The 24,024-nt window shown below is 42.0% G+C and overlaps 1 protein-coding gene across 3 annotated transcripts in view; it reads left to right on the top strand.

The window, feature by feature from the left end:
* Nucleotides 1-22,071, top strand: part of OSBPL1A (oxysterol binding protein like 1A) — a gene marked incomplete at its 5' end in the record, with an annotated part of 76,943 nt that extends 54,872 nt beyond the window's left edge. For 2 of the 3 annotated variants that reach the window (XM_082755250.1, XM_082755249.1), the window contains 13 exons: nt 1,502-1,658; nt 6,798-6,873; nt 8,283-8,417; nt 8,753-8,850; nt 9,572-9,754; nt 10,249-10,356; nt 10,448-10,537; nt 10,793-10,919; nt 13,967-14,083; nt 14,803-14,926; nt 17,309-17,399; nt 18,286-18,309; nt 20,883-22,071. In XM_082755250.1, coding sequence (XP_082611376.1) covers nt 1,502-1,658; nt 6,798-6,873; nt 8,283-8,417; nt 8,753-8,850; nt 9,572-9,754; nt 10,249-10,356; nt 10,448-10,537; nt 10,793-10,919; nt 13,967-14,083; nt 14,803-14,926; nt 17,309-17,399; nt 18,286-18,309; nt 20,883-20,985 — 1,433 coding nt within the window. In that variant the 3' untranslated portion in view covers nt 20,986-22,071. The remainder of the gene's footprint in view (nt 1-1,501; nt 1,659-6,797; nt 6,874-8,282; nt 8,418-8,752; nt 8,851-9,571; nt 9,755-10,248; nt 10,357-10,447; nt 10,538-10,792; nt 10,920-13,966; nt 14,084-14,802; nt 14,927-17,308; nt 17,400-18,285; nt 18,310-20,882) is intronic. The other variant, XM_082755251.1, reaches the window with a different exon arrangement.
* Between the last annotated feature and the right edge of the window lie 1,953 nt (nt 22,072-24,024).

Raw genomic sequence — 24,024 nt, forward strand, 5'->3', positions numbered from 1 at the left:
TGGGAGGAGTGGCAAATAGCCCAGAGTGCTATGGGGCCATTCAGAGAAACATGGACAGGCTGGAGAGTTGCGCAGTGAGAAACTCATGAAGTTCAACAAAGGCAAGTGCAGGTACAGGCTGGAGGCTGATGTGCTGGAAAACAGCTCTGCAGAGGGGAACCTGGTGGTCCTGGTGGACATCAGGCTGACCATGAGCCAGCAGTGTGCCCTTGTGGCCAAGAAGGCCAACGGGATCCTGGGGTGCATTTGGAAGGGTGTTGCCAGCAGGTGAAGGGAGGTGATCCTGCCCATCTACTCAGCCCTGGGGAGGCCACACCTGGAGTGCTGGGTCCAGTTCTGGGCTCCCCAGTACAGGAGGGATGTGGGGCTACTGGAGCGAGTCCAGAAAAGGGCTATGAAGATGGTTAAGGGAGTGGAACCCCTCTTAGGGGGAAAGACTGGGGAGGGATCTGGGCCTGTTCAGCCTGGAGAAGAGAATACTGAGAGAGGATCTTACCTTCCCTTTAGATATTTCTATACATCAGTATCAGGAGGATGGGGCCAGACTGTTTTTGGTGGTGCCCAGCAACAGAATTAGAGGCAACGGGCACAAAGTTAAACCCAGGAAGTTCCAGCTATATATGTGGAAAATCTTCACTGTGAGAGGAGCAGGGTACTGGCATAAGTTCCCCAGAGAGGCCTGTGGCCTCTTTGGAGATACTCAAAACTTACCTGGACGTGTGCACTGTGCTATTGCTGACCCTGTTTGAGCAGATGGGTTGGACTAGTTGATTTCCAGAGGTCCTTTCCAGCCTCAGCCATACTGAGACTTTGTGCCAGGAGGTTTTTGCCCCTGAATTTAGGCCAAGGCGATCTGTTCTCAAGTGCTGGTTAAGCACTGTCTGACCAAGACACAGGTTGGAAGTAAGGTGTTGTTGATATTCTCAGTTGTAGCTGTGATGTGGATTGTACTATTAACCTACCTTCCAGAGTACAAAGCTTATCTTATTGATTGATGAGCTTATCGTTTAGACTTTGCTGGGACTTGCGTGGCTAGCATATTGTGTACAACACCTGCTTTTGTTTTTTGTTACTTGTTCAGTGAGTTGGGAAGTGAAGGCTTCTGAAAAGCACCGAGTGTCTAAGAATTTTGACCAAACTGAAATCTTACATAGGAGGAGCCGTCAGTGCTTGACTGTTGCATTAACTGTTAGGTAAGCTACTGGCATCTTTGTGACGCTGGCGCTTGTCCTAAGCAATTTGTTGTAGCTTCAATTTACTAAAAACATCAGGTTTGGGCTCTGTTGGATAGAGGAGTTTTAATCTACTGTATTCTTTAGTCTACGTCTAGATACCGAGCCGCAGTGGTCTGTGACAGTACTAGTTACTTACCAAGTGGATGCTGTCATCAGGACACAGGAGCCGACTTAGGTTTCAGTTTTGTACAAGGAGAGAGGATCTGTTAGTGACTGAAGTCCAGCACCGGCGGCAGATTCATTAACATGCACCTGCTCTTTTGCAGATTCAGAATCTGAAAAATCATTAAGTGGGTTTGAAACAACAACAGCGTACTCGCTGGAGGACAGCATGGATTCGAAAGACACGATAACTTCAAGCGTGTCCGAAGAAAAGGTTTGTGGCAGCGGAGAGTCCATGTCGAACGGAATCAAAAAGCACAGGTAGGATGTTGCCTGTTCTTAAGGTATTACCGCATGCATTAACGGCGAGTGAGAGACCACAAGAATCTCTGAAAACGTAATTGTGGAAAACTTCTATAGCTTTGCCAGGGATGGTTTAAAAATAGTTCTAAGATTTTATGATGAGTGTTTTTCCATGGCTAGTGTTTTCCTTTGCGTCTTGCTTTTCGATGATCAATTCTGAATAAGTAAAAATAAAATAGATTATGCTGTGTAAAAATGAGTAGGTCTTATTGAAGTCTACGTGGATTTTTAATTCCTTCATGTATCTTTAATGCCTCCCATCGCCTCTTTAATTTCCAGTCATTTGATCCTTCTGTCGGTATTAGGAATGAATGAAAAAATATTGCTAGCCTGCCATCAGGAACTCAAATGCAAACAAAAGGAGTCTTATTCTAACAGTCTCATCTATGTTTTATGTGCTTATTTTGTGTTGTCAAATGATCCATTTTTGTTTGTTTCCTTGCCTATAAAAAGGAACAATAGGTCTAGAGTTAATGAGATGTAATAGACACCATGATTCTCAAGTTTCAGTGAAGGGCAACGTGATGTTTGTGCTACAGATAAAGTCAGACTTCAGCATGCTTCAGAAAGTCTCATTTGGGAGCGGTTTGGACACGCACAATGATGATGAGGACACCAGATCTCAGTAAAAACAGGGAATTAAAATTTAATTTTACTAAAGCAAACGAGACGTGCTTTAATCACTTGGTATCTTAACTAGCTAAATTGCAGCGACTGTCACAGCATGTGGCAATGTCAGAGACTTGATGTCTCAGGGTTCAACCTCTGAATGCATGTCCCTCCTGTAGCAGGCAAAGACTAAGGCAAATGAGGGCTTGGGTGGAGTAGCAGTGTGGTTAGGGAAGGTAATGTAAAGCAGCTGACTAAGCGTGCTGCTCTGCGCTGTTGTGCTGTTAGCAGGGCGGTGTTCATGGCCTTGGTTAAGTGCCTTTCCTAATTAGCACAGGAAGTGTAGGGAGGGAAAGCACTAGGTGAAGGTGAACGTCTGAATTACGTTCACTGCCTTGGAAAGCAGGAGGAGAAAGGAGGCAATTCATGATCAATGTAAAAAGGATGATGAGTGTTGACATGCATTGTCTGGGCAGTTTTAACAGCAACTGATAATCTACTTAGTGTGAAAAGAAATAACTTGGCAAGTTTCCATAATGCTGCACTGTGTTATCAGAACTGCATGGAGCCGGGTGACTGGAGGAACGTTTAAAATCTATTTTTATAAGATATGAAAAGCTGTACATATCTGTCCATAGGTTGTTCTCTCTGAGTTGCTTAAGATGTAGGATATTACAGTAAAGCCAGAGCATAAATTGGCTGTCTATTAATATACTGCACAGGAAAAGTGGAAACCTCTCTCTTGAATATAGATAAGAATGTATGGTCACTATAGATAAGAATGTATGGTCACGCTTTACATGACTAAATAGCCAGAGCATGTTTTAGGTTGAGCTGTAATGTCAAACTTTTACCTGGCACCTTGGTGACATGCTGGGATTTGTCTGTAAGTCTATTGATGCAAACTGTTTTTCCCCAGAGCACTGCCAATTTAAACTTTACCTCCACGAGAGCCATCTCAGGGGATGGGAGTTGTGTGGTGCTTCTAGCGTTGTTTCTGAGACTCGTGGTGGCTGTGGTCTTTGTCCTGGTAAGGGATCTGCTTGCTGTGTCTGGCTGCAAGTCTGAATTCAGAACTGTGTCACCTAACTGGAGTTGCTGGTTCCAGTTTGTGCCTGTTTTGGGGCTAGTTTATAGTGCAAGTAGACAAATACGCATCATCCTGTGTCCTTTTCAGAGCAGAAACCTTACCTTCTTCATGCCATGCAAACTGTAGGGAGCAGAATTTTTTAACAGCACTTAATTCCATCATTACACTTTGTTAACCACATGTAAGCAAGTTTCCATAATGCTTATAGAATATGACTTATAGAATGACTTATTCTATGCTTATAGAATAGACTAGATAAATTTCTTTTGATTAAAATCTTTATACCTTCCTGTGGTTTATTAGTTGTATAGAGGATCTGCAGCTGTATTTGGGCTGCACATAAGTACCCAACACTGTAAGCCTGTCATTATAAATAACTCTTTTCTATCTCCGTTTAGAAAACCTGAGCTGCCATCTACCTTTGTTTTTTTTTTTCTTTTTTTTTTTCTGAGCAGCATGTGTTTTGTGCAGGGAGGCGGAGGTTGCTTTTTGTTGGTTTGTTGTTGCTTTGGTGATGCAAGAGTAAATCTGTTGGTTTAAAAACAAATACCAGTATTGGGATATACAGATGTAGACAGGTGAAGCCAGTGCCATTAAATATTTCACCAAAGGTGCTGTTTGTAGCAGTTACAACCTGATTTTCAACAGACTGTTTGCCTTTTAAGCTTACTAGGCAGGTGCTAGGTAATGAAATGAAAATGCCAAGGTTTAGTTATGACTTGTAATTTGCTGTTTAAGTCTGGTTTTATTAATATAGCTTGCATCCTACTGAGTGGTCGTAGGGCTTGAAAGAATGTGGCTGATGTGACTTCTTGTTGTTTTAGGCTGATTTGAGAGTACATTTCATAATTTTTGAAAACTTAATGGGAGAGGATTTGACTAGTTAGGGGGGTTAGTACATTAAATAACTAGCTTGGGAGCATTCGAATCATTTCTTTCTTTAAAGGGGAATTTTTTAATCTGAGCCAAATTAAAAAAAAATAAAAATAAAAATCCATGGAAGTGTGGGATGTAACATAGTGTAACATCTATTTGTCACTGCTGTTGCCTTCTTACTGCTGTGTTTCTGTAGTCAGCTTTCCCTTTAGCGGAACCTTTCAAAGGTGTTTGTGCTCGGCTCTTCATGAGCCAGGAGGTCTTTTGGTCAGGTTTACGTGAAGAGCGAGCTAAACATGCCTTTTCATGCCCTGTGTCTCCTTCCCAGCAGGATTCCTGTAGTAGTTAATCTGCTAAAGGTAAAGCTTGGACAAGTGTTTTTCAGTGAATGATCTTTAAATGCACCTTATCTGTTCTACATGCAAGTAAATTCCTGCAGATGTTTTTGTCACAGCTAAAATTAACTTCCGGAGGTGTTTCTAAAATTGACATCTGGGAGGAAATTTGTGCACTCACAAACCTTTCCCTTAATCACAGGGAGTAGGCCAAGGTTAGTAGGCCTCAGGTCTTGGCTGCCTGTCGTTTTTGCACGTGTCCTCACTTGTCCCCCACTAGCTTTCTTAGTGGCTTAAAGCAGTTCTGTTTCCTTGTTATGTATGTGTTATGTGGAGGAACGAACTGAACATCACATCGGTTTTGGCTCTTACACTCACAGGAAGAAATGCGGGTGAATGGCTTAAACTGAATGCCAACTTCCATGTAGTTAAATTGAATGGAGATTAACTTCCATGAAAATGTAAATTTTAATATTTAAGGCAAGTAATCCCTATGTATACTTCAAGCCAGAAGTATGTGAGTGTTTTACATGCAGAAGGACTTAAAAATATATGCTCTGCTAGCTCCACTCATTCGAGGACACACAGAGAAATAAGTCAACACTGAAAATGAAAGTAAGGCTGATTGCTTGGTGGACACTGTCCTCTCCTGGGCATTTGTATCAAAGCATCCACAAAAGTGTTTTTATACTTAATAAAATTCAAAATGATCTGTTTCACCACATATTTTGCTATGAGTGGAAAGTTGGAATAGGGAATGAGTGATACCATGTCGATCAATTAAAATAAATCCTGCTACCCACTCATGCTCTCTGCATGGGAGGCTGAGTAAAACAAGTCAGCGTTAGGCTGCTAGCAAGTAAGATGAAACGTAGTTTAGTACTTTAAGGAATTCAGGCATATCCTATTTTTTGATAGGATAGGTCTTGTATTTTGATGAACATTTTTTGTTTGTACTGAAAACTGAAAGGTCAACCTTGGTAAAGGTGTTTTAGTAATAGATAAGTATGGAAGGTAATTTAGCAAATAGGGCTACTGAAACTAACTTAGCCCGAGTTAATTTTTTTTTTCTTCCCACATGGCAATGTTTCTGTTAATCAAAAAGGTGGGATGGAGGAGGCACCTACATCCTATTCAAACTGCAACTCTTAAGAAAATAAAAACGTATTGCTGTAGCTACTGTGGGGGGAAACAGCACCTTCCTGGTTAGGAGGGTGCCAATTGTGAGGCAGAGTTGGCTAAACTTTGAAATTAAGTAGTTGTTGCTGTTTGAGTGAGCTGTAGATAGCTCTTATCTATTGAGGATTTTCCTCATTGGTAATAGCCTCATAATCCAAACACTGATTTCAGTGTTGCTGTGGACAAAAGGCATTGACCTATATTTCTGCCTTTCTCTGGGTAAATTGGGTTAATAGTTGAGCTGGTTGGTAGCAGTACAAAAATGGAACAAAATCGTTACCCAATTTCAAGTAATGCTGAGGAATACAAGCTGTATGGCACAGCCTAAATGTTGGTCTTGAAAGTACGTTTCAGACCTGCGTCCAGATATGTCAGCCCCCTGTAGAAAAGGTTGTTACCTGTTCAGCTCTTTAATGAAGCTTCTTTTTCTGTTCTTTTTTTTTCTTTCTTTTTTTCTTTTTGAGGGTTGATTATAGTTATAGGCAATAAATGGCATGGCCCGTCATTGTTGCTACACAGGTGACTAGCAAGAAGAAACCCCACTATTTAACTCCCAAATCTGTTCAGACATAGTGAATGTACCTGCAGTGTCCTTCATGAAAAGGAATTCTTTTCCATTGCTCTTATACAAAATGAAGAGAATGGTACTGGTTTTGGAAAAATTCAGCTTTCTGGTCAGGTAAAGCAGCTTATATGATTCGAAGTAGGACTGTTGTTCCCCTTTGGGTTTTAATTTTAAATGTATGATGATGATTATTATTATTATTAATTTAATATATGGAATTTTGTTTAAATGAGCTTATGGACATGAAAGTTTAAATGAGATTGGTATTTGTAATGAAAGCTTCCCAGCCCTTTTGTGCTAGCTAAGAGTGGTTTGGCTTTACAGTTTACTGGGTGATTTGGAAAACTCTTACTTTCAAAGAAGAGTAGTTGGGTTTATCAGTCACCATTAGTAATGGAAAACTTCTCTTACTGTTTCTCTTTCTTCCCCATTTCTTTCCACAGAACAAGCTTGCCATCTCCAATGTTTTCCAGAAATGACTTCAGTATTTGGAGTATCTTAAGAAAATGCATTGGAATGGTGGGTAATCAGAAAGCTGTGATAAAGGATTTGAAGTTACTGTTTCATTTGAGGCCTAAGTGAGAGGGGAGAGGGATTTATTTTTTTTTTAATTTGCTTCTTGTTCTTTGTTTATTTTTAACTAGGAAAATTAGAATTGCTTAGTGTAATACTGCTCGATTAAGAGCATTTTCTCTTTAATTTAAGCCTTAAAGTACTTTGTGGTAGCAGTTTGCTGTTTTTAACTTTCACAGAAACTTTAACTTTGCTCTTCTCCCTGCTCCCCTAGTATTTCAGTCTCCACTCCTAGCAGTGTTACTGGCCAGTGAACAGATCAGAGGTTAGTTGGCTGGCATGTAATCTGCTTCCAGCTAAGGGTGAATTGAGAAGTTGTTCTCCCAATTAGATCCTGCAGTGGGCTGAAAGTACTTACTGCTGATAAACCTCAATCATCCTGTAACACTAGCCTACAGAAGGGCATGTGTGTGTTTAGTCACTGTTGTTTTTTCCTCCTCCCCTGCTCTGGTTAGAAACAGCACACAACACCAAACAAGAAGTGAAAATGCTAGGGAATGCCTCTATTGGTAGCTCCAGGTCTCCTGAGTTGTGAAGCATCTGATGCTTGTCACAGTGGCTTTAGCAGAGAAGTGTTATATCCCTAAAATACAAAGAACAGATTGAAAGCCTATCTTGCAAAAGGTGTGTGTAAGGAGGAAAAACAAAAACAAACAAACAAAAAAAAAACAAAGCCACAAAGGTGCTAGATCTTGTTTTTGTGGTTAAGAACAGTGTTGTTTACAACATGCATTGCCAGTGGTCATACTATGCTTTTAATTTACTACTGCAGATGGCTTTAAACATTGCTACATCATGCATTCAAAGGGCATGTTTTAAAAAATATGAAAGAGAATAAACAGCATCAAAACTGCATTAAATTTATATTCCTGTTATAGAAATTCCCTTTTCAGAATAAAAAAATCCTGTTTGTATTCCTGTACAGTGACGTTTTGTCGTCCATTCTAATCCCCAGCCTGCTCACCTGCCTCCAGAAAAGATAATATGTTTAAGTAATTAGGTGGCCTATATCCTTTTTAAGAGTAATAAATAACTTAGTTTTTGAAAGGACCCATCGTACTTCACTCTGTTGTTTTGTCTCACTTTCTTAATGTGTGTGTTAGTGGGAAGTTAGTTTATTTGATGTTTTATTTTCTTTTTGTTTCAAAGTAGCCTTACATGCCAACACAAGCTTACCAAGCTCACGAGGGATGTAGAGGGTTTTTTCCTTTTGGCATTAGCAGAGCCAGATCAAGCACATTGCATTAGCACTAAGAGCATAATTTATTTTTGTAATAAGCCAATTAGGTTTGGGTTACTGCAGGGCAGTGTATCTACTCATTTGTTTTTTAACACAAATTTCATTTGTGCATCAGGAGTTGTCCAAGATCACAATGCCAGTTATATTCAACGAGCCCCTCAGCTTCCTTCAGCGACTTACAGAGTACATGGAGCACACGTACCTCATCCACAAAGCCAGCTCGCTGTCTAGCACGACGGAGCGAATGCAGGTACTTTGGCTGTGATATTTTAAATGCATTTGGACATTTTTCTTTGTAGATAGTCTCTGTATAGGAGGAACTGCTATAATCTGCTTCATGTCAGATGCTCTTGTTAATCAGTTTTACGTACCTAAGAAAGTGTTTTGCTTTTCCTGAGGCTTGCTCTTTTTTTTTTTTTTTTTTTTTTTTTTAGCATTTTTGAGGAAAACTATTTATTGCCCTCCCTTGAAAGTAGAACCTTTCTGTGCCACTTCAGAAGAGACATTCTATAATACTGTGACTGTTAATGTTTGATAAAGACTAAAATCCTGGAGATGAACTGTGTGCTCGTTCTTTTTGAACAGTGTGTAGCTGCCTTTGCTGTGTCTGCTGTAGCTTCACAGTGGGAACGTACGGGGAAGCCGTTCAACCCATTGCTTGGAGAGACGTATGAATTGATCAGGTAATGAACAGAAGATGCACTGAAGAGCAAAGGGTGGTATTTGATGTACTAATGTTTGATTAGATTTGTCAGGTGGCTCGTAAGATGCTGCCTATTCTCGCAGCTGCTGAAGGTGTTTGCAATGTGCTGGTGTTCAGCCATGTGCCCCTCAGGGAAATTTCAACCCCCAGTGAACTTTTCAACTCAGAGAAGGCTACACAATTTGTCAGTTCGAAAAGCAGGCTTCTTTTTTATACAAAAAATGACTTTTCTGAAACCGTATCAATGAAAAGATGCACAAGATGTTAGAAGTATCATATTCATTGTATGAGTGTCCAGAATACAAATGGGCTATGCTAATATGGTACTGTGCAGCTGCACTGAGGGCAAACTCTTCTCTAAAACAAGTGAGCATCTGGTCTATAACTAAGCAAAAGTTTAAAGAAGAGGTCACTATCAAAGTAAACACACTGATCAGATTTGGTCGTTATTGCTACATCTTTACATGATGTCCTCGGTTATTTAGAGTGAGGATATTTTATGTATGAGTTGAGCTGTTTTTTGTCCTACCTTAGGGCTTTAACTAAGTCTTGCACTGAGTAGAGCAACTGTGTGTGGGTCCAACTATCTATTTCACCATAGGGAAAAGAACCTCACTGTACTTGATACCTTAGATAAATGCTTTCTGTCATTTTTATTTTGTATCTTCAGAATACTGATTTTTAGAACCTTTATTTTGCAGAGATGATCTTGGATTTAGGCTTCTCTCAGAGCAAGTTAGCCATCATCCACCCATCAGTGCTTTCTATGCTGAAGGTTTAAATAACGACTTCGTGTTTCATGGATCAATTTATCCTAAACTCAAATTCTGGGGCAAGAGCGTGGAAGCGGAACCAAAAGGCACAATGACTTTGGAGCTCCTTGAGTAAGTTGATAAGTAAGAATTGCGTAGGTACATGGCCACATCTTTGATGGTTAGTGCGCATTAGAGCCTCGTGGCTTAGGAATGAGCATGTCTAACGCCCACATCCTAATGTTTGATGGCAGATTGCTTTGTGGGGTGGAGGGAGTGAGAAGATGAAAGGAACTGCTATCGCTTGCCTTAATGAACTGTGTAATAATAGTAGTAATTGTTGGTGCTTATGTCTGCGTTCTGCACAGATGCCTGGGCATCCAGTCCTACTAAGACTAGCACACTTGAGTCCTATTGGCTTTCCTAATGTCTGTCATTCAGTGTCTACACTGAAGTTGCTGTTTAAGGAATTGATAAAACCAGTAGCAAGAGGTTAATAAAACTCTTACTTTGCTGGGCTTCTTGCTATGTCTGTTTCAAGACTTGATGCCATTTATGGAAGATGGTTTATTGCAGCAGTGACATTCAATACAAAGATACAAGTAACTTATTTTTATATCCCACAGACACAATGAAGCCTACACATGGACAAATCCTACTTGCTGTGTACATAACATCATTGTGGGCAAACTTTGGATTGAGCAGTACGGAAATGTGGAAATAACTAACCACAAGTAAGTTGAGAATGTGAGTGCTTTCACTTGCTGCGAGTTCAAAAAGGAGAAATATTTGGAAGTAATTGGTGCCATCTTGTTCTGCCTGCAGAACTGGCGAGAAGTGTGTACTAAGCTTCAAGCCCTGTGGCCTCTTTGGGAAGGAGTTGCACAAAGTTGAAGGATACATTCAGGACAAGAGGTAACAGTTTCATTGCTAATAAGAAGCAAGTTGCTGCCCTTTGTTTGTGAAGGGAACTGTAGGCCTGAATGTCCTTAACACAGTATGCCAAGGGCATAAACCTGAAACAGCAGGTTGTGAATTGTGTAACACTAAGTGTGCAGTTTAAAAAAAAAATTGCCCTCAAAAGTCCTTTTTTTTTTTTTTTCAGCTATTTTTGTCTGAAATGAAATAAATCTCTTTAAGCTCCTTTGTAAACTTGGTCTTTCTTGACAGCAAAAAGAAACTTTGTGCACTGTATGGGAAGTGGACGGAGTGTCTGTACAGTGTTGACCCAGCTACTTTCGAAGCTTACAAAAAAAATGACAAGAAAAATGCAGAAGAGAAGAAAAGCAGTAAACAGGTACTAGTCACGTATGAAGGTGGTATCTCAGAGGCATGATAGGGCAGCTAAATGTTTTTGTAGCGTTTAAGAGCATTAGGATTACTGTTCACTTGTTCTGTCTTTCTTAGTGATCCCACAAAACCAGACTGGATGAATATCGGTATTAAGGGATAAAAGGCATGTGCTCTCACAGATTTGTATTAAAGCTTCCCAAATATTGGAGTTATCTAGCTGCTGGCTGGTTCAATACCTGCCCCTTCTTCCCAAGGAGGTATTGCATATTTGTTAGTTGGACTGTGGTTCTGATAATGTACGATAACGTTTGTGTTTTAGCAGGAGAACTTGGACTTAGAGAGGCAAAATAGACTAGCTTCTCATCTTGATAGGAGATCCTATTTTTCAGCTTTTCCAAGGTATTGTTTTCTATTACATTGTCCCAGCCATAGAATCATTTAATTTTTTCTCCCACAGTTGCATTTTTTTTCTTTATTCTGGGAGAAAAATTAAAATGTTCTTAATTGTTTCAGACCTCTGGTAGCTTTTTGTTTAAGGTGTATGGTGATGGTGGCCCCTTACAGCTTGATGAAGAACAATCATTCACAGTTACTTAAAATAGGGATTGTTCCCCTTTGGTGACTATAGCCAGATTTCTTTGTTGGTTTTGGTGTTGGTCATTTTAATGTCAAAACAAGGGAGATAACTTTTGAAAGCAGTTGTTCCTGTGCAGGTTCAGACTGTTGCTGTATCTGAGATTGCTCCAGTGCCTGTCATCAGGAGAGTACTAAGGCACTGGGGATTACTGCTTCTCCTTGAGTCTGGCCTGGTGAGCTCTAGGGAGAAAGGAGCAAAGAAAAACATACCTTGTGTCTTTGTTCAGCTACCACTGAACAACAAAGCTGAAGATGGCCCTTGCTTTACAGGTCAAAATGAAGCATGCTGTTGTGTAAAGCTCAAACTACGTGTTCCTCTGACACAAGTAAAGCACGTATTTTCTATTCATTTAACAGAACTAGTTCTGTGAAAAAAACTGAAAGCTCTGTAATGCACACTATCAATCAGCATAGTTTTTGTTGAATATGTAATCCCACTGCCCCCTTGTGTTCGAGAAGCTGATATTGCATATAGGTTTTGACCTCGGTGACACAAGTCTCAAGTATAATATCTGGATGTGGTTTGTTTGTGTTTATTACCTTCAAGGTAATAAAGCTGTTATTCAGGCATGAAGGTACATTGCCATTCAAATTCCTTTTAATTAGAATTTTCAGATTTTTTTTTAGTTGTTTTCCAGCAATTCCTTCTTGCTGTGTTTTTGCTAATGTAGGATTTTTTCTGTCTCCCTTTATGGGAGCAGCTGGAATGCAAGTCCTTTTTCAAAATGCCCCAGGTTTTCCATCTAAATCTCTGATTTTTATAGGGATGAAACTACTGGAAATATAATTTGTCAGAGTGCTGAATAAGTCTTAATGTATGCAAAGGTAGTATTTTACCAACATCAGGATAAGAGTAGACCCTTGAGTTAGGCCAAGATAACTCTGCTCTGAATAAACTAGAGCTTTTTTTTTTTTTATCAAGATGAAACATTTTGTGCAGAATTTTCAGTGCTAATATGTGGAAGGAAATACTGTAAGGCACTTGTCCTCATTTATGCCTGGTTACAGACACTAGAGGTCTTGCTTTGGCAAGTCTTTCACTATCCTTCTGGTAGTATAGCTTATGAAAGAGATATTGGGCAGTGCTGAGTATAAAGTAGTCAATGTTGTGGCAAAATCACTTGAAAAATGCTTTTTTTTTTTCTTTTTTTTTTTTTTCCCTGAATTCCTTTTAATTCTTGTGGCATTTTTAAGATCATGTATCAAACCAGACTCAAATTGTATCATGCATTCTAGTTTTTTTCTGTAAAAGTTGGTTTGGAATTTGACATCTTGTTACTGAAGTGTCCTTGTTCTGCTATATGAGTACTTTTTATTATATTTTGTTATATGAGTTTTCTGATCTATTTTGCTTCAAACTCCTAATTTCTGAAAGATTGAATCAGCTTGGAGGACTGTTGAGCCCATTCTAGGTGGTGGGATTTATTTTGTACTAAAACATCAGCCTGTATTATCTGATACAACCATCAGAGAGCAAAGCTTATTAGCAGCAGGATTAAAGCTGTTAGCACGTAGCCAGGGGTTTTAGAGCATTAGTTGTCTTTAAGTTCAGCTCTGCTCTTCTGTGGTCTCTGAAATGAACTGCTGTGTTTAGCTGTGATAGTAGCACCAAATTTTCATGGGAGGGTCTTGCTGGTTGTCTATCTGGCTTTAGTTCAGGACAGTAACATAATCTTGTGTGGCTGAATTAATGCCATCAGGTATAGAAGTGCTTGTGTTTGAGTAAACAGGACATTTTTCTAGTAGAAGAATTGACCTTTCTTAACACTTGATCACCCAAATTTTATCCATGAAGATATCGATGTAGGAAACTGCTGGTAGTCTTTGCTTGGGAGGGAGTACACATCTTGAAAAGTTTGTTCCTGAAATTTACATTTGGTAAAAGTAATTTTACATAAGTTCCAGTGTTAGAAAGAACAAGTGCAAATTGTTTGACTCCTTAACATTGCTGATGATGCATTTGGGCTAGCGCAATCCTAAGCACAAATACAGACTGGGCAGAGAAGGGACTGAGAGCAGCCCTAAGGAGAAGGACCTGCAGGTGCTGGTTGACGAGAAGCTTGATATGAGCCAGAAATGCAGGAGAGGGACTCCTTATTAGAGAATGTAGTGGTAGGACAAGGAATAATAGCTTTAAACTAAAAAATTGTAGATTTAGATTAGGTATAAAGAATAAATTCTTCACTCAGAGGGCAGTGAGGCACTGGCACAGGTTGCCTAGAGAAGCTGTGGATGCCCCATCCCTGGAGGCCAGGCTGGATGGGGCTTTGAGCAACCTGGTCTGGTGGGAGGTGTCCCTGCCCGTAGCAGGGGGGTGGAACTGGATGGTCTTTAAGGTCCCCTCCAAACCAAACCATTCTGTGATGATAATAAAAATAGTAAAATATTTTCATTTTCTTTATGTGCTACTTTTAGGTGGGCAATACCGAGGAACCCGATGAGATGCCATTGCCAGATTCTGAGAGTGTGTATGTTATTCCTGGAAGTATTTTGCTATGGAAGATAACTCCAAGACCTCCAAATTCAGCACAGGTCAGCCATGCTTCTGTTTATTGAAAAGTGCATGCTATCCTGTTGTTCTGCCTGATCAACACAAAGCAGATTGATTTGTCCTCTTTTTCACTAATGGATGCGGGTTTGCCTGGTCACAGCAACAAACTTTCTCACTACAGTGTTAACTGTAATGTGGGGTTGGAGGGGTAACCTCCACACGTATGACTCTAGTTAGCTCAATTTTTCTGCAAAATGAAGTGCTTTGTGCAGCCAGAGGTATGGGCAACTTCCCCTCTTCTTCTCTCCACTCTGTTCCCCTGCTGAGGCACATACCTCGGTGTGTGAAGGGTTGTGGAGCTGGAGAGCCAGTGGGCAGGGACTGAGGGCATGTGTGCCACTACGGGAGGAAAAAAAAAAACAATTGAAACAAGAAAAGGTGCCCGCAGTAAGTTAATCAAGGGGGAAGTCTCCTTACAGAGCTGGGGAAAATACCAGTAGGACTGGAAAAATAAGATAAGAGAGAAGTAGTGCACTGAGTAATTGGATGCTGTCCTGGTTAAACAGAACCGCCAAGGATCAGCTACACTCTTCCTGACAGTACAGCTTTGCTGGTGTCTTCAGTATTCCTATCTTGAATGATTAAATAATATAAGAGCATCTGGATGTTTGTTTTTATACATCTGTTCTGCTGTGTATTAAGGCTAGCAGCTAGAGGCTTTGTAAGAAAGTCAACTTTCAGCTGTATCTCTGTATTTCAGATGTACAACTTCACTAGCTTTGCCATGGCTTTGAATGAGTTGGACAAAGAAATGGAGAGCGTCATTCCCAAAACTGACTGCCGGCTACGACCAGATATCAGAGCCATGGAAAACGGAGAGATAGGTACGTTTTTATTTCTTGTTAAAACTGAAGGGCTGGAGGGAAAAAAAAAAAGGAAACAAATTCCATTTTTCAATTATTAGATGAACTTTTAGAATAAGTAGTGACCCATGCTACAAGACCATAACTCTTTAACTGGTGTGCCTCTAGTGGGAAAGGTATGCTGCCCACCTGTACTGGGTCAGGTACTAACTAATTTTGTTCGTAGCAGCCTAACGTTACGGTGCTGTGTTTTACACTGGTGCCCCAGGCAGCACTGACGACATGCTGTTGAATGTTTGTGCAGCATCAAGGCCACCTCTGTTTCTCCTCTGTCCCAGAGCAAGTGGGCTGGGGTGAGTGCAGTTAGGAGGGGGCACAGTGGGACATCTGACTACAACTGGTCAGAGGTTTTCCAGGCTGTTAACATCATGCTCAGCAACAAAACTTTGTCAGGGAGGATGTTTTCCCAAAGCAGCTGTTGCTTGGAGACTGGCAGGGCACAGGTCTGCTGCTGGGAGGTGATGAGTGATTGCCCTTGCATCACTTTCTCCTCTTTTTTGTCCCCTTCACTTATTAAACTGTCTTAATCTTGACCCATGAGTTTTTCTTGCTTTTGCTCTTTGATTCTCTCCCTAGTTCCTCCTCGGCAAATTGGAGAGAATGAATGGCTTAGCTCCTGTCCAGGAACACACTGCACCACCTACTTGGTTGTGTTCTTCCATATAAGCAGGAATCTTAAACTTCATGCTATGCTTTTTATTTAGTTTGAGACCCTTTGTTGTGCTCTGTAGTCAAGCCCTATACTTGGAGACTAATCTAAGAAGAGAGTCTCAGAAGTATTTGTGAACTTTTTGGTTTCTGTTTTCATCAGCCAGTGCAAAAGGGATATTTTGTTGTGCCAATTCTGACTAATGCAGTCCAAAGTATTTAAGTTGAAACTGCAACATCAAATGTACTTGCTGCAAAATCATTCTTCGCTGGGAACTGAACACTTTTGTTGTCCTAGAATAGTGAATTAGAAGTGAATGAGACTTCAAATGAGTAGAAATTGTGTGCTTTTTAGAAACCTCATAGAGATTGTTACTGTAATGTCATGGAGTGAAAAGTGTCTTTTAGTCTTCTGATGTGCAACTTGGTGTTAAATACTTGATTATGGTGTGGAACAACCTCCCCCAGCCCTTTTTTGCCCCTCTCTCTTTGTCATTTTACTTATAAAGCAGGGTGGCCACATTTGTAGACTAAAAGCATGGGGGCTTCTGATATTTTTTTTCTGGCTTGTTAAGTGATTTGGGTAAGTCATGAAACCTCTGATTCAGCTTCACCTACGTAATAGCATGATGACTGTGACTGCTTCTGATAAATAGTCTGAGACTTAGGTATGAAAAACAATGAAACAGACATACTACAGTGCAATTGTATTTCTTTTTCTCAGAAGCTGATAATTTCTTTGAAGCTTATAAAAAAAAAAAAAAAAAAAAAAGAAGAGACTGCTTGTAGGAATTCATTGATCTGCTGTCTGCTGGATTGTTTTATTGCCAGCAGGGTGGACATTCCTGGTTCACAGCATCGCCAATAACTTGTGTGTCTAAACTTGAAGTGCAGTACCTGTGCCTTTAACAAGAGTTAAATGTTTCTTCACTATACTAACAGCCTAAAGTTGATCTTGCAGATAGACTGGTAACATGCAGTTGGTCTTCCAAAAATAATTCTCTCAAATACTTCTTTCTGAACTGTTTGTGAAACACTTTTTGAGGATTCAAGTATGAAAGAGATCATGCCTTTCATTTAATCTGCTTCGTAGTCTGACTTCTGACTTAGTCCTGAGACATTCTGAAGGAAAAACAAGCCCGTCCTTTTGGCCAAATGCAAGCTTACTTTAACAACAACAACAACAACAAAAGCGTGCTGCAAAGATTATTCCTCATGGTTTGGAGATGAATATTGCAAACCCTTACTGACCAGAAACTAAGCGCTAGTAACAGCGTACCCAAAACTCCGGCAGGTGGCCAGACTTTGGCAATAAATCCAGCATTGTGTTGTACTTTATCAGTTTCCCTACTGAAATAAATTCTAGATATGCTGCCTCCCCTAGCTCACATTTGCTGACATGGAAATGTTTTCATGGACCTCAGGACATGAATAAATGTGTATTTAGTGGTCACGAGACCCGAATGTGTCAGTGGCTGATCTTGTGCCACAGCTGGCCTGGCTCTGCTCTTAAGCTAGAACAGGAACATTACTGTGTTATGTTGATGGCTTTTTAAATGGACAATTTTTCTACGTCCCTTGTTAACTTGCTGGGTCAGCTGTGACTCTCTCTTATATACAAATTTTTATGTACATATGTATATACACGAAGGCCTTGTGAATATTTATTTACCTGTGTATTTTTATTCCTTCAAGACCTAGCTAGTGAGGAAAAGAAGAGGCTAGAAGAAAAGCAAAGGACCGCCCGCAAAAATCGTTCAAAGTCAGAGGAAGACTGGAAGACAAGGTAAGCGTGCCCGCGTTTCTGCATGTGGAGTTAGTTGTATAAAGGCTTTGAACACGCAGGTTAACTGCCACCACGCCAGCGATGCACAGAGATGTGTCGGTGTGGAAGAAGCTGACGTACCTGGTTTGGTGGTGGTGCTGCTGTATTTGCACAGGCTGTAGTGCTTCCAGGGTCAGGCTTGTCTACAGTCCTTCCTTCTCGCTGTTCACATGCTAAGTGCGCTGTCTTTTCTGGGCCTCTGTTGGTTCTGGCCTGGCAAAGATGTTGCCTCTGATAGCTGCTTGTAAGGACTGCTGGTGATTAACTTCTAATTGCCTCAAATTTGGGTGCTTGGCCAAAGGGAGGAAGAAATGATTCCTCCAGTGAACTTGACAGCTTATTGACTGCTGTCACTTCTCAGTTGCTGTGTGTCGGCAGCGCTGCATTCCCACCACAGTCAGCTGTTTTCAACGTGGTGAAATGGCTTTCTCACCTCACTAAATCATTTCCTCCTTTCTGAGAGCATGACCAACTGCAAAAATTAGAACTGAGGCGAAAGTTAGCTTACTTTTTAGCATCTGCCAGGATAATTTTTTAAACCGTAAGGTGAGGGAAGTCAGTTGGGAGCTCTTAAGCACAGCAAGCTAAACAGAAGTCTTGAAAACATGACCATATAAACCTAGTTTGACTGGAGTCTATTAAATTTATATCAATAGGTTGGTCATCCCTTCACAGGGAAAAAAAAGGAAAAGAAATGAAACAGTAGGGCTAAACTCTAAAAGGAACCAAGCTTCATCTCTTCTTTACTAATTAGCTATTAATACACCCAGACACTATGGATTAAAGGTCTTTAAAATGTCTATTTGTAACTGTAAATCACTTTTTGTTTTCTTTCCTCCAAATGAAGTCACCCATCAGCCCAGAGTCCCAGGTTTGGTTATGTCTGAACTGTCTTTTTCTTATGCCTGCTCTCTTGAAGTGTTTGGGTTTGTCTGCCCTGAAAATGGTGCAAAATAACATCTTTGTAATGCTTCTGAGTAAATGCTGGACAGCCTTACACTTCCCTCTTCCTTTCCTGAATTCAGAGGCCTTATAAGCTTTGGTTCTAACTCCTGCCAAATGTTTTTAAAGCAAGGAAAACTACACTGTGTTCCTCCAGGTGTCTGAAGTACCTTAAGGCATAGCTCAAAGCACCTGGACTTTGAGTATCAGGAGTAGGGGAATTTCCAGAGCACAATTCAGAGCAGTGGTTTTACAAGGTCTGTAATGAGTGCAGAAACCATTCCCAAGGTTCTTCAGCTGTTGTAGTGCAAGTAGACAGTGCATGAACTTTAGACCTGCTCACCACTTGCCTGGTATCCTTTAAGAACTCCTTGGTTTCTTTTTTTTTTCCCCCTAGTATTTGATCTCCTCAGTAGGAATGCCAAGTACAGCTGCTTCCAAAGGATGAACATAAATTATGTAGGAACAGCTCCTTTCCATTTTAATGCAAAGGGTTGGGCTTGGGGGGAAAAAAACATACTGTGAAGGGAAACTCTCCTACCTGTTCCCAGTAGGTCAGCTGTAGGTCTTCATCTGCAGCATGACGTAAATTGATGTAAACTGCTGCACCTTCCAGGCCCCATAAAGGTATATTACTTAGCTTGTCTAGCAGATTCTTCCCTCCTAAGAGACTTCTCCAACGTGCCGAGCGATTGTTTATTTTGAATCCACTTCAGAAGGGGAGCCTTGGTGTTTCTGAAGAAGTGATTCATGCTGAGCAGCAGTCTGAGCTCTTGAGTAAAGACTGGTTCAGTTCTGAAGCAGAGGGGTGCTTGTTGCTGGTGATTCAGATCCCGCTCCTTCCCCTGTCACTTAGCTGCCTATCACTTTGGCGTCCCCCTGTCCTTCCCATGCTGGCAGCAGCAGCACTGGAGGATGCTCCGGTGTCCTGATCTGTTCCAGTGCTGCAGATGCTGCAGTGAGGTACCAAGGGGTGAAACTCCTTCCTCTGAGGGATGAGGCGAATGTGTGTGTGTGTGCTAGGTGCCATGCTAGGCAAACGCGTGCACACACACACACATTATATCAGAAGAGCTGATGCATCCTGCATGGAGGTGATATGGTCATGAGCCATGTACAACACAAGGGGCGACAGCTATTTCTGCCTTCTGTTGACTCCTTAATTTAATCAGGGCAGGACCACTGCTGCTCAGCAGGGCGTTACTTCTGATACGCATCTCAACCCCCCTGGACCCAGCCAGCCTCGCCTACAAGCTGCTCCACTTTGTGGTGTGGCACTGTAGGGCTGGCTGCCTTCAGGCTTTTGCTTTTCAAAGTCGGTTTCTCATAATTGGTCCGAATTTGATTTAACTTCTGCTTGGGACCCAATGATATCCTTGAAGGACAGAGCTGAGTTTAAGTGGGCTGCCAGACACACGCATGATTTAAGGAAGGGCACTCACTGCAGCGAGGCGTATAAAGCACGAACTGGCTTTTGTGGCCACTGAGGTGTTTGGAGCTTATCAACCACAGAAAGGGCTTACAGCAACCTGCCTCGCACTGTGAACGTGGCTTGGCAGAACACAGCAAAACCTTTAACTGCTAGAGGGCTGGTGGCATGCGGTCTGCTGCTGTGAGGCGGAAAATCGAGCTGGGCCCAAGCAGTAAGCAGTGCTCAGTAATGCCATACGGCATTGGCGTGAGGGAGGAGGACAAACTCCTGTACTGTGGTGCTCTGACAGGTCCTACTTGCCACTGGGGGCTGCTTGCCAGCAGTCTGGCCTTGTGAAGTGCACCCTACTCTACAGTCACCCCCCTACTCGTGCTGCTACACGAGTGCACATCTGTGGGCACGTACACAGCTTGCTTCCAGAGGAGGCAGGAGGAGAGAGAAGGGAAACGAAGGCAGCACCACATCCAGAGTGCCTGGCAGCAGCCAGCTCAGCAGAAGCTTGCACATAGTTTCCTGCAGCTGGGACCAGCTTTCTTGGCTTTGGGGTTAGCCCCACAGGGCTGACACCAGCGTGCAAGGCCTTACGCGGTGATAGACCGGGACTTCCCCCGCAGCCCCTGGGGGGAATTTTGTCCATGCTGAGGTGTCCTAACATGCTTGTTGTGAGTTAGTGCACTGCAAAACAAAGTCGTAAAACACAAGGGGAAATCTAGATCCTAACGTTTTTCTGTTTCCAGGACTGTGGTGCTTGCAGTGTTTAACGTGTCTTGAAAAAACTGTTAGTGCTCCTGCATGCCAAAATGACTGTTCACAACTGCTTTGAAGTCTAACTGGTGTGTGATAGTCTTGACTGCTTCAAGTGACAAAATAAGTGTCAGCTACTTCACCTGGGAGACAATAAAGTGGTGTTGGGAATGGGGAAATCTGACTTAGGAATTTAAAATCCAGAGGGCTCCGGCATTCACCATAGTTACTTTGAGCAGTAACCACTGAAGACGCAGCAAAGCAGTTCTGAACTTCCACAGAAATGCGTGAACAGCTTCCCTAACGTGCTGTGTGTTTCCTTACAGATGGTTCCACCAAGGCCCCAACCCCTACACCGGTACACAGGACTGGCTTTACTCTGGCAACTACTGGGACAGAAACTACTTTAACTTGCCTGATATTTATTAAAACGCAATAAGAAGCCTGTGGCTGAGACACAAATAAGTCTTAATCTGTTTTAATGTTTTCCCTCGTTTTACTTACCTCCTGAAAAAAACTGACATGTTATCCAACAGAATATATTATACGTCTCCACAGTAAAGCTGGTGGTACATGACCTGCAGTCCCTGAGGTAGGGAGTACTTTTTGTGGCTGATGGTGGGTCCTGTGCGGACAAAGCCAGTACGTCGTCATGGTGTAGAGCTGCCCCGTTTGCTGAATACACCTATATTAGGTTGTGGTGTATGAGGACTAGAACACCCTCGGCTGTTCTGTGAATACTTTCTTTCGTAGCTAAAGTCGGCACAAGTAAAACTGGTTTTATTTATTGTGACATGGGAATGTTTAAAAGCACACAAAGTAATTGCAATAGTCTGTTCTTAAAGCAAAGAAGGGTGTGTCACTCTTGTAAAGATGTAATTTTTCATAAAGTGACTTTTCTTTTACTAAAGCAACTCCCTTGAATCCTGAGCTCTGGCCAGATTCCAGAAGCGTGCCCATTTCTGGAGCATTCACGCAGTTGTTTAAGCTGGTAACATTAATCAGAGGTATTTATTCAATGTTTTGTGCAGTGTGTTTTGAATTTTGCTCTCCTGTTTTGCTACCAACCTTATGGTTTATGGAATTAAGAGCCATTTAAACACCTACAGATCTGATTCGAACTGCACACTAGTAACAGGTTTAAAAAGAATCTGTTTAATGCACTAGAAGTTCTGGTGCCCAGCACCACTGCAAAAAGGCAAGAACTGATCCAGCCCAGGACCCAGCGGGACACGGTGGTGGGGGACAGGAACTGTGTCTGTACTGTGCAAATTCCCTGGGAGGAAGTCTTGTGCATTTCAGAGGTAGTAAGGCACCTCGGTGAGGCCTCCTGTGCACAGCTGCTTTACCCCTTTTCAGTGGGGTGCATTCAATCTTAGAATGTAAGTTTATATTGAACTGTGTACAGAGCTTCTAGAGGGCAAGCTGCTCTTTGTACAATATTTTAACTGCTGTCTGGAGGTTAGTGTTAATCAAATAATTTAATTGCTACTAAATAAAGGCTTCAAAACTTCTTGCATATGGTCTAGAGTGTTGTCTAACAGCGCTGGGCATTTCAGAGCAGGCCTACTGCAAAAGCTGCTGCAGTGGAGTGGGTAGTGGGCTCCAGTGCCCTCTTTTCTGCTTATGGGAGCTGGGGATGGCTGGGGAATGCAGTCCCTTCTTCCTGAACTGCAATGAGGCTGCGGAGCCTCCTGCCTGGAAGCTGGACCAGCAAAACGGTACTGAAGGCAATGAGATACTTTCTATATTTACTGTGCACTACTAGAATTACCCAGGCAGCGCAGTGATGCAGTGACGTTTGCATAGATAAGGGGAAATGCCTTCTCTTGGCAGCCTTTCATGTGAGTATAACCCCAGCAGTACAAGCTACAACTACACTTTCTGTTTTCTTTTTTACACTACACACTGAACTAACTTAAGCTGTATATAATTTCTGTGTAGTTTGAGCTTATGCGTACACCGTTAGCACAGTGAAGGAGCTGGAGCCCTCAGCAACACAACAGCTATAGCCGATGTCTCTGGTCATATTGCAATACTGCATTTTCATAGTGCATGCTGGAAGTTACACTGGGTATGTCGTGCTGGGCTAGAGAAGTATAAAATGCACAGGATGCAATTCATTTTTATAAAGCAGTTTTTAATATGTTAAATTCCATTCCTTACGAACGTATCCTGAAGGCCAGCCAGCGTCGCTTCTCAACCTGTTTAAAAAACCAGCATGAACTCAGTACAAGGTGTATATATACCGAGAACTACAATTTAATTATGTCACCAAAATGAACTCTAAAGTTAAATAGTATTTTGCAACACTGTCATGCTACACTTGCGGTTTGATTTTTTTTTAAAAAGGTTTGAGCTGTATGTAAATATCAGATTAAACCTTGGTTACTGTAGGCTAAAACCAGAGCAAGAGCAGTAGTACTAACTGCAAAGTAACAAGCTGGGCAAGGCCTTGGGTCTGTTATGCATGACAAGTAGCCTTAAACCTGACTGTATTTAAAGATGGGTTGAATCACACTTGTCAGTAGCAAAAGCCAAACCCCTGCATCTCCCCTGTAACCCTCTGCATGGGCGTTTATACCTGCACGCGTGTCGCCAGCTGGTCAGCCTTGCTTGGCAGACATCACCATATCCAGAGGGATGGCAACCGAGATAAAGTCTGGCACACAGGGCCTGTCTGTTTCCTCATCAGCTGGCCTGGCTACGGGGACTGGGACTACCGTGAGTCTCCTGGCACCTGCCCCTTGCTGTGTGAAGACAGCGTGGCTAGGAAGAGACTGCCAGTCCTGCCTGGTCTGAATGGTAGAGCCCACTAAAATGAAAGGTGGAGTGTCTCCCCTCTTGTTCTCTTCTCGCATCGCATAAATTGGAGCAGACACTTGTGGCAGCTGACCGGGGGATGGTGGCTTTTGACCTTGCCTCAAGTCAGTTAGGCAATAGAGGGTCCACACATTAGAACATGGTGGTGGCTGTCCGGCTTCCCTTGATGCCATGGCTACAAAGACAAAAACGTAAGAGGGCTGGTGTCAGGAGCAGTGAATTCCAGTCACAGTCTAAGTCCTTACGTTCAAGACAAACATACCTACGCTTTGTAAAAGCAAGCATGGTGGAGAAGAGAGCTGGGATAGCAGGTGCAGTTTGCAACACGGCTGACAGACACCTGCAGCCTGGGGAAGTGGAACTGCTCATGGTCAGAGGCTCTCCTGAGTGAGCATTTAAGAACTCAGCCATTTGACCAGCACTTCTGAAACTAAGGCTTGCCAAACTCTCCCAAAACCATGTCTTAAGAGGCAACATCGTTAATTTAGAGATCTGCTCAAATTCAGCTCTCCTCTACACCATGCTTTGCTGAGACCTCACAACTGTATTACTTCTCCTAGCACCTGGGATAAGGCTTGGACAGATTCTGCAGAACCTGGGAGACCTGGGGCAGGGGAGCTCCACCCTGGAGGGTTTTTCCAGCTG

This window comes from Aythya marila (assembly GCF_965140915.1).
Source record: "Aythya marila genome assembly, chromosome: 2".
Classification (NCBI taxonomy): domain Eukaryota; kingdom Metazoa; phylum Chordata; class Aves; order Anseriformes; family Anatidae; genus Aythya; species Aythya marila.